Source organism: Cyrtonyx montezumae, unplaced genomic scaffold, assembly GCF_038088225.1.
Source record: "Cyrtonyx montezumae isolate F1298 unplaced genomic scaffold, pur_monq_1.0 scaffold_7, whole genome shotgun sequence".
NCBI lineage: Eukaryota > Metazoa > Chordata > Aves > Galliformes > Odontophoridae > Cyrtonyx > Cyrtonyx montezumae.
Genome location: NW_027072078.1, coordinates 10,744,852 through 10,754,968, shown reverse-complemented (window position 1 = coordinate 10,754,968; position 10,117 = coordinate 10,744,852). Strand labels below are relative to the sequence as shown.

The window sequence follows — 10,117 nt, the reverse complement described above, 5'->3', positions numbered from 1 at the left end:
TTTGCAGCAGAGGCTTTTTACAATTTAATTTGCAAACAGAACTGCCATAAATCTCATTTACCAAATCATGTCTACTCCAATACAGATAGAAAAACCCAAGGAGATAAAATGAATTTAATTGTGGAAGGCTTTAAATTACATTATTACAGTAGAAAATACAGGAGGTAGAATATAACTGAAAGGACAAATGCAGGTTAGAGTCATATCTATAGCTCCTGTAAACTACTTAAAACATGGTTTTAAAAACTAAACCCAGTATTTCAGTAACTATAGAAAACAGTTAAAATAAACTTGCAATGAGAGCCCTTATATCATGCTTGATACAGGGAGGTAGGATGTAAGAATCAGACGGACACATGAGACATGACACTTAATTACAGCTCCTGTTTGCTTTACTGAGGACTGCTCCAGAGGTCAGTCACCCTCCTCTGCTTCAGATTCCGACTCTGCAACAGAGAACCCTGATGAGCCACTGCCCCAGGCTGGCCCCCTGCACCCTGCCCGGCAGCCCCAGACCACAGGGCCTGCTTTTCCACCACGAGGGCACTCCTATTCTGAGAAAATCAGTTCGTGCCCACACTTGACAAAAACACAGCTCCAAGCATCTCCAAATAAAGAACTTACTTATGAGATAAAGCTTTTGATTACCTTCCTCAGCATTCTTGAGCCATTCAACAAACTTCTTCATTTGCTCCAGGAAGACACTCTTTCCTTTCGCAAGATGTGCATCTTTATACCACTTAAGGATGGGTTCTTCACTCAGAACTTCAGCTGTAAGAAAGATGTTCGAGTGATGTTAAGAGGACAAAATACCAAGCAGCAGTCAGCAAGGAACCCTGCCTAGCAGCCTTTGCTTCCTCCCCTAGAAGTTCCAACACATACTTGCTGGTTGCTCCTTGGGCATGGCTGGACATACCTGTGCTATGCGTGATTCCTAAAGTTCTGAGATAAAGTTCTGTGCATTTCAGATGGGTTGCTGAGGGTTTTCTGAGCACTGCCTCTAGAAGTTGCTTTCTCCTCTTAGCAGTAACACAGCCTCGAGTATTTCACACTAATTTGAGTTCACATACTGAGGAAAGCTTCAGTCAACCACTAAGAACAGATGACAGAAGGACACCACAGCAGCTGGTTTCTGTTGTTTACAATTTACAAATACAATATAATCTTCACTGCAACAAGTTTCCTTGTGCCTCTAAAGGCCACAAGCATGTCTTTAAGTAATACCTTTTAAACAGCCATTTAGCAGAAGCCCTAGAGCACCTCAATACCTTGGTGGTCTCAATGTCTGCCTGTTCAGACAGTGAATTAGGAATTATACAATCTATAGTCTTAAGTGCTTATAAGTCTTAACGCTTTTCCCTAGGAGACAAGAAGCACCTGTCCTTGTTCTAAGTACTTCTTCATGTGCCAAAGACTGAAGCATCTACACCTACATTTTATACAAAGTTCTACATTTGCAAACAGTAGAAAATTATTCAGCTACTGAAAAGCAGTGTCATAGCACTAAGCTTCCCTAAAGGCCTTACCAGGATCGAACCATTCTGCCATCCAGGCTTAAACACATCCCATAGGGATTTACCTTTATAGAAGAGCACCACTATTTTCTGGAAGGCCTTCATGAAGTGAATGTTGTCATAACAATACTCCTGAATCTTCAACAGGAGAGTCAGCTCTGACTGACCTTGGGTAGTAAAGGCAGCAAGTAGAGGGCTGTATTGCTGTAATAAGGAAAAACAAGTTGGCATGCAGACACGTAACATTTCTTAACACTGATCACCTGTCTACACTGGCTTCACACAGTTTTTATCAGCCACTGCTTAGAAATTTACAACCCACATATCAGGGAAGCAACTCCTGCATCTCCAGGAGCGCCAAAAATCATACTACGTTTACCTCAACAACAGGAACAACAATCAATACTACAGTTGCAAGGGGAAGAGCTCCCCATCTTATGCTGTCTCTGCATTATGGTACTTGTAGGTTTCAATTCACTTAAAAAAAATAAATAAATAAGGAGCTGGAGACAAAAGCAAGCCCAAGCCCTACCTCAAGAGATGCCAAAGCCTCAACTTGTTTACAATACCTTCAAGTGCTTAATGGCTTGCTCTGCTACCAGCTCCTCCTTTTTGTTCCACTCCACAGTGCTCATCACACTTGACCAGATTATGGCTATCACAGTCTGTTCCGAGATGTTGTTTTTCTTCATCTCCTCCTTTACATACAAGATTATCTGTCACAGAGAATAAAAGATTCATCATATATGTCACAAATGACAAAAACCTTACTTGAAACGTCTAAAGACGGCTTGGAATCCTTCAGTACAGCTGAACTCAGGTATTAAGGAAAGACCACAAAGCTAAAACATGCTGGTACTTCCTCCAGTTGCTAGTGGGAACTAGTGCCTGAGCTCACTATTTAATTAGACATGCATCCTCTTCAGATTAGCATTAAATACTATTGCAGATAAAATAATTTGATCTACATTCCCACAGGAAAAGAACTAAAAAACATAAAAACAACAACAAAACCCACAGCCACATTTATACCTTGCCTGCAGACAAGTACTTACATCCTTAAATGGATCTCCCCGTGACATCTGCTCCTGAAGTTCTTTCTGCAGCTCCTTCCGAGCTCCTATAGTTTGTTGGTTGCGAACATACTCAGAAAGTTCTTTCAGCCCTGCTTCAGTGAAGTACTTGGAGAAGTGTTCAACGCTTTGTTTGTTGGCTGGGAAGAGTTCCTGAAAACAAAGCATGCGACAACTCTTTCAAAAGAGAATCGTGTCAAGTACTTAACCAGTAAAAGCTATTTACCAAGCTGCCTTCAGAAGTGAATCAGCAGTGGCAGCGACACTCACCATCAGCCTGTTATCCATGTTCACTTTACGAAGACTCACAGCCACCGCATTAATGTCTTTCTCATTTATCCACGATTTGAAGAGCTTGACTGCAAAAGCTGCAGAAACACCTGTGAAATAGGTACAGTATATTACTGAAATTCAGAACAAAGGGAACTGAGTGTGTACAAGGCACACAGACTGCTGCACCTCTGCCCCAGAGCAACAGCCAGACTCAGCTGAGGCCCTGGCAGTCTGCAGTACTTCTGTCTGAGGACACAGCTGCTGGCCTGTTAAATTCCTCTCACAGCTCAGTATCACGATGGTTTCCCCATAATAAGCTCAGCTCTCCCTTGTGCAATTTAAGAAGGATCCTGAGGAGACAGCACACCTTCTGCACCAACAAGTCCCCTTCCAGAACACAGCTGCCACTAGCAGGGCAACTCTAGCGACTGCAGCCCCCAACAGTGCAGAGAAGCCTTATGCACAAGATTCCTAAAGGTGGAGTAAATACCTTCTATGTTGTAAGCCAACATGTTTCCCTTTGCTAATTCTAAACTAAAGCTATCACCAGATGAAGTCGGCATACTGTCATCATGGCTTCCACCCACCTAAAGTAAAGCTTTGCATTCTGTTCACATCATCCTTCCCCTAGCAGAGGAGCCAGCAACACTTACCTTCTTTTACCAAGTTCTCATTATAAAGACTGTTGAGAATGGATGCGTTAAGTGTTCCATTGGCTAGCAGAATACCCGTCAGCATGGCCAGTTTGTTCCGCTCAGACTCTGAAAACCCTTTCAGGAACAGCAGCAACTGCAAGAGGAAGAAGAGTTGTGACGTCCATGCTAGGTGCTTACTTTTGCTACTCAACCAGCAGCAATGCTAGCATGCATGCTGTCAGTCTTCTCCAATAGTCATACAAGCTTGCTGTTCAATTAACAAGATTCTGTTCTATTTTAATAACCTATTATATAATTCTTCCATATAGTGACTAATTAGCAGAACATGAAAGTCTCTCTCTCTGCCAAAACAAATCTACTCCATACCTTTTTGACTTCATCTTCAAAGCCTTTCTCCAGGTACTTGTAACGCCTGATGAGCTTGTTAAAAACCTGAAAAGAGACAGTGTGTCTGAAACACTCTGGATTATCATTTAATTTGAGTTAGGAATCAAGTTCAGTACAGCTGGTGATCTGAACTCTTTTAAAGCACTTATAGCTTAGAAGAGTACCCATTCTATACTGGGCCCAAAACCAAGACATTTCTAGGAGGTTTCTTCAAGCCATACTTTTTTATTTTACCTGAACTTTACGCTACACAAACATTTCATTTTTGACCATGGAAAGGATTAAGTAAAACTATACATTTCAGAACTCACCTGAGCAAATGCTTGCATGGTTTCTAGGTCTTCCTGTGCTGCAAATACACAGACATCTGTGCGTGTCATGTCATCTGCCAGGGTACCACCTGGGGCTAAGGAAGGGTTTCAGTATTAGTGCTGTTTACTCCTCAGAAAGAATCAAATACTCATAACACGAAAATATGCTGTCTTCTCATGGTAAAGAGAAGAATCACATCACTAGAGAGACACCCCTGCATTTCTATCTGCTCTGCTGCTGCAAATGCACTGAACTTCAAATCAGTAGCTTAGATAGGAACAGACAAATATTCCAACTCCCTACAGCTAAAATGGACTGACAACACATACTGTTTCTGTCCAAGCAAGTTAACATGACCATACATGCTCCTCTTCCCTTAAAGAAAAAGGCTGAAGCCACTTAATCGTAGTGACATTTTACCTATCTTCTGCAATGCTGCTGCTTTCTACATCAGTCTTAAATAGCCACAGAAGACACCACAGGAGATTAAGCACGTAGAAATGCATATTCACAATTCAGTGCCTTTGAAATGAGCGGGAAACTTTGGCCTGGAAAGGTCATTTCTGCTTTTTAGGCTGAAAAAAATCAGAAGGTGCTTCTTCAATACTCTTCTTTAGCTTACTACATTTGACTGGTACCCAGTCTCATTCACAAGAGTGAGTTCCAGTCGCCAACTTCAGTGTCAGAACACCCTGTGATCAAATTCTATACTATTCTACATACAAGAGAAATTCTTTTGATATGTGGTAGACAGAAACACTTCCAGATGGAAATAAGCACTCGTGATATGAACTGTAAGAGGTGGTATGTTGTTATTTTTTCCCCATGTCTGAATGAAGACCAGAACTAGTCTACATAGCTGCTTCTGCCCGTTATACAAAGCAAGTTGAACACAAGTCCCCTCTGCGTTTTTTCCCTCAGACTCATTCTAGGAAAAAACATTTCCTAACATAGCACATAGTGGTTTTAAGACTTAAATGAAACTCCCCCCGTCTGTACATTAAGATTTCCAAGCAGCGATGCCTCGTGCAGGCAGACAGGCCCACCTTTTCATGCAACCAGCTCCTGTAACATCAGTAAGAGCGGCTCTTGCCAGAACAAACATTGCACAGTAACTTCAGCCTACGTAACACTGTTTCAGCACATAGCCTTCAGATAAGCAGACATGCTTAGATACATTGCACAATTCGGGAAGCCTTGTTTCTAGCATTTCCCTGAGCAAATCACCTGACAGTTGTCCGGGCAGACCACAGACAGAGTCCTCTTCACACCCTGTATTTTAAATAGTTCCCTGCCATCTGAACCCTTTCTCACTGAACAGCAGTCAAATGTGAATCTAAACCTAGGACTGCATCCTTCTTAGCACTTTTCAACCTCATTTATCTTCATCTTCTTCTTGCCTGGTTGGTCAGCATCCCTTCCATCCTTCGCACACAAGTATGAGCTTACAATATCTTCGATCATCACATTTTGCTACCTCAGTCCACATGCTTTCTGCTGACTTGGCCACTACCTCATTTCTCACTCCCACACAAATGCTAAGAGCCCAGCATGCCCTCACTGCCACTAGCTACAAACTACTTAAAATACCACTTCCAAGACACGTCAGTTTTTTCTGCAGATATTACCTCGCAGAACAACAGGGAAGGGTGCACAAGGTGCAGGATCAAGTCAGAATCCTCTAAGACAACTCCATTGGCTCTGTGACCACAGATGAAGAATACCAACCAAGCATTTGTTTCCCATTATCAGAAATGGGCTTTATTACACTAAGTTTTACTCCTGGTTTAAAGAAATTAAAAACAAATTCCAATACGCCTTTCTTTAAGCTAAGTTTGTAAAGCCTACACTTTCAAGAAGGCAAACTATCTCAAGCAAAAGCATGGTGTGATATACAGAATATCTCTGCAGTAGTCTGACTGCTGAGTTAGGCCTGAGATACTCATGCCTACAGGCATGAGTACAGGTAACAAACCCTGCTCTGCATATCCAAGAGGCTCCCTGAGAGAGCCTTTAGTGAGAGAAAACAGTAAGCTTCTGTCAAAAGTCAAATAAGTGAAATGGGATGGCAACCCCATCGAAGGGTACTTACCCAGCATTCCACCAGCCACCAGGATGTCAAAAAGTGTTTCTGCATAGCGGCGATAGTCGAGTTTTGCACCAGAAGCATCGAGGAACTTTGCTACCGCCTCCAAGTCAGTGCCCGTTTCAGTTAAACCTTGAATAATGCAGTCCTGGAACTGGGTAGGGTCAAACCTCTCTTTTTCATCTGCAAAGACAAAGAGTTTGTTGAACTCCAAGCTGTCACACATTTAGTCGGTCTCTAAACATGTGAAAAGTATTTTTTTGTCCTTTTTGTCTTAGAAAAACAGAAAGAAATCTACACACTGCCAATCCTAAAGTGAAACAGAACCGTGAACGTTTCAGCCTCCTGAGACGACTGGGGGTTATTAGCATAAACAGTACCCTAACAGTGCAGCCTAAATGAATTTCAATGGTCAATAACAACAAATTGATGCTTTCACCTCCACACTCAAGCAAGGGGACACTGAAAGCTACCAAAAGCCAAAACAGACCTTATTTGCCTTTAAATGAACTCCTCAGTCCTTTCACTAAGCAGAGCAGTGATCTGGGATGATTCGACCCTAAAAAAACTCAATCTGATTTCTGAGTTTGAGTCTTACAGCCCTGCTCATACGTGATCACAAACTTCTCCCCCAAAACAAAGGATTAAATACACACCAGAATTGGGTAATTCCTAACACATGCCCCACAGCTTTTTATGTTTGATCCAACTACCCAAGTTCTGTTTCAGCCCTCTGGGCCTCTCACTGTTTCAGGTGAAATACTCTTAACTGAGACACTGTATCCCATTAAGATTTACGGGCCAACTGACAGTCTGTGCTTTCTGGACATGAAGACCACCTCCTCCTCCACTTCAGGTGGAGTTAAACAAAAAGCCATCACCCTTTGAGTGCCTGGGGGAAACGTAGAAACCTGAGCTCTTTGTATTAAAGAAACACTAAATGATTAACTCTTTTATATTATTTTAAAGCATTATTTTAAAGCATATTTTATATTTAAGATAAATCATTTGATCATGTTTTTTCCAGTTATGAGGGCTGCCCCAGAAGTAATGCCTCTTGTTTTATTATGTTGTCTCACAACACCAGAGGTGAATGTTGGTGGTATAGCAGTAGAGGTTGAACCTTCCATCAACATCCCATTACATGCTGCTGCTGTGCGACAGATGGCAGCAGAGGAACAGTCTGACAAAATGGCGTCTGACATGGAAGTGTGGAGGAAGCAAAGCTGTGTCACTGAACTCCTTCACATGGAAAAAACAGCACCCATTAACATTCACGGACAATTATGGAGACCAATCAGTAGATGTGAGCACAGTGAGGCACTGGGTGCTCCATTTTAGCAGTAATGACAGCAGTCACCTCCACTGGCGCAGGCTTTTATGAACACAGCATGCAGGCTCTTGTTCATTGCTGGCAAAAAAGCATAGCTAATGGTGGCAACTGTGCTGGAAAACAGTGTTCTGTAGCTGAGAATCTTCTCTATCGAACAGCATTATTGTGCTCTTTGTATCTGTTGTAGCTTCCACGGAAATACATCAGAGACATGACTTTTGGAGCAACCAGCACAATACACAGCACTCATATAACCAATAGGCAGCCTTACATGAAGGCTGTTTGTCCTTAGATTATATAAACCATGGGAAGAAAAAGCCCTCAAATAAAATAAGAGTTCTGCTGTAAGCCTTTGCTAGAGCACTAAGAGCTTAGGTAGCATTGTTAGCACCTGAATTTCTATGAGGCATGTCAGTGTCCTTACATTCAGTGCAAGTTACAACACATCCCTATCAGCAGGGAGGAGGTCTGAAAATAGCAAAGCAGTTATTTTCCACAACACATCTATGAAGCTCATTATTATTGCAGAGTTGCTTGGAAGCCGACAGTGGTTAAAGATGTAAAGTTGGTGCCACCACCTGCTATCAGGTACTTCTGTGCCCCTCCAATTACTACTTCAGTGACTATGGCACCTTCACTGTCATCGGTGTGACACAGAACACTAGGGACACCAGTAAAGGGCATTAAGATGACATAAGGATAGGAGGCAGCAGATATAGTTATTTAAACCAGTTTCAAATCACTCAAGAAAGGCAGCAGTCATAATCTGGCAATAAAGAAGGTATCTCTGACCCCTTTTGGAGGATCAGGACTCAATGAGCCCTGTAAAGCAGGTCATCTCGCACATCCCTCCCTTGCAGCTGCCATCACTTACATGAGGTTACAGAGGGGTGGGCCCAGGCTCCACATTGCTCACACCTGTGCTCCCAGGGCTGGCTACAGCCCTTCCCCAGGTGCGCAATCACCGCTTCAGCCCATACCCCGATGGCTGCCATTAGTGCCGCCCCCACCTCCCCTTCACCATCCAATAAATACGTCCTACATCACTGCTCGCAGCGCCTCAGCTGTTAGCTCAGTCTGCGGGGTCCCCCCGCAAAACGCGGACAGCCGGCATCCCGCTCAGACGCCGCTCCGTAAGCGCGGCCCGCAGCAGCCCGTGACTGAGGAGCACCACAGGGCCGCTTCAGGCCGAGAGCGCGCAGCTGCTCCAACCAAGGTCACGGCCCCGCTCCGCTCCGCCACGCTCGCGAGGCTCTCGCGCAGGAGGCCGCGGGCCGGGCAGCGTCACAGCAGGGCAGCGCTAGGCCGCGGCCCCTTACCTCTCTTCCTGGTCTTGAAGCGCTGCCCCGATAGCGTCGGCTTCTGCTGCTTTTGATTCATAAAAGACGCCCTGCGCGAAAGCACAGCACAGCTCTGTCAGCGCCGCTCCTCCTCCCGCCGCCCTCCATTTTCCGCACGGCGCGGCCTCCCCACTCCCTCCGCGGAGAGGACCACCACGGCCCCGTCCCACAGCACGGCCCGGCAGCCCCAAGGCGCTTCGCCGCCGCCCGCGCGGGGGCAAGGAGCGATTTCCCGTTCCCCGTCCCCCCCAACTTCGCGATCGGCGCGGGCGCCGCGGCCGCCCTGGCCCCCGCTGCCCCGCCGCTGCTCACCGACTTTAAGGTGGAGAGAAATCGGCAGAGGGCCCGGAGCGGAGACGAACGCGAGCGGCGGCGAGGAGCGGCAGCAGCGGAACCCTACGGGCGGAACTAACGCGAGAAGAGGGGGAGGGCGGGCCCCGCCCGGGACGGACCATCGCGCCACGCTGCAGGGGGCGGAGGCCGAGAAAGAGGCCGAGAAGGAGACGGAGCTCCCCGGGGCCGGCCGGCCCAGCGCCGTGGACCTCCGGCTCCTGGCGGTGCCCACCGCCCGTCTGCGGAGGCAGTCGGCCCAAGAACCATCCCTACCCCGGCAGCGAACGCGCTCTCGCGCGCGCTACCGCGACAGCATCGCACGCGGCAGCTTCCGCCCTCCCCCCGCGCGGCGACGCGCGTGGAACGGTCCGCGGGCGGCAGCGCCCCCGGCGGCGCGGGGCGAGCGCGGGCGTCGCCACCCCGAGTGCGCTGCAGCGGCCCCGCGAAACGTAGGCGGCGGCAGCTGCGAGAACCCCGTCCCGCGGGTCGCTGAACGCGCGCTTCCAGGGGAGCCCGCATCGCGTGCCGAGGCTCGCGTTCACCAGCATGGCGGCCGCCGCGTGTTATGAATGTAGCGGTAACAGCGTGCAGCCCATTCCCGAGGCTGCTAGAAAAATGTTTGTTCTGGTGCTGAGCAAAACGACCACCAGCAGATGGGGTGGGTCCTGAAGCCGTGGCAGCGTCGCAGTTAAAGAAGACTGCATCAGGAGCACCAGGCGCAGACCCGGGGCCACTGATACCTTCACCAGGGCTGAATTGTTCTGCAGGAACGGGAGCTCCTTATGTTAGCATGGAGCTTTCTGTGTTCCA

General features: G+C 46.6%; 1 protein-coding gene across 2 annotated transcripts; it reads right to left on the bottom strand.

Moving 5' to 3' along the window:
- Window positions 1-80: 80 nt before the first annotated feature.
- On the bottom strand, window positions 81-9,366 carry BZW1 (basic leucine zipper and W2 domains 1). Of its 2 annotated transcripts, XM_065750364.1 has the most exons (12): window positions 9,287-9,366; window positions 8,954-9,024; window positions 6,308-6,484; window positions 4,215-4,309; window positions 3,883-3,948; window positions 3,514-3,649; window positions 2,858-2,967; window positions 2,570-2,740; window positions 2,084-2,230; window positions 1,580-1,718; window positions 649-771; window positions 81-446 (listed from the first exon to the last, which is right to left on the bottom strand). In XM_065750364.1, the coding sequence occupies exons 2-12, from the start codon at window positions 9,012-9,014 to the stop codon at window positions 415-417; spliced, it is 1,257 nt and encodes a 418-aa protein (XP_065606436.1). In that variant the 5' UTR covers window positions 9,015-9,024; window positions 9,287-9,366; the 3' UTR covers window positions 81-414. The 2 variants fall into 2 exon arrangements, with proteins under 2 accessions (XP_065606436.1, XP_065606438.1); XM_065750366.1 differs by lacking the exons at window positions 8,954-9,024; window positions 9,287-9,366 and having other exon boundaries at window positions 4,304-4,309; window positions 6,308-6,477.
- Between the last annotated feature and the right edge of the window lie 751 nt (window positions 9,367-10,117).

What these genes read in the sequence shown, in the direction of transcription:
- BZW1 (XM_065750364.1), bottom strand. Translation starts at nt 9,014, where the DNA reads ATGAATCAAAAGCAGCAGAAGCCGACGCTATCGGGGCAGCGCTTCAAG. An exon ending in CCATGCAAGCATTTGCTCAG is followed by an intron (nt 3,949 to 4,214) that starts GTGAGTTCTGAA and finishes GTCTCTTTTCAG; the next exon opens with GTTTTTAACAAGCTCATCAG. An exon ending in AGTGGTGCTCTTCTATAAAG is followed by an intron (nt 772 to 1,579) that starts GTAAATCCCTAT and finishes TCTTTCTTACAG; the next exon opens with CTGAAGTTCTGAGTGAAGAA.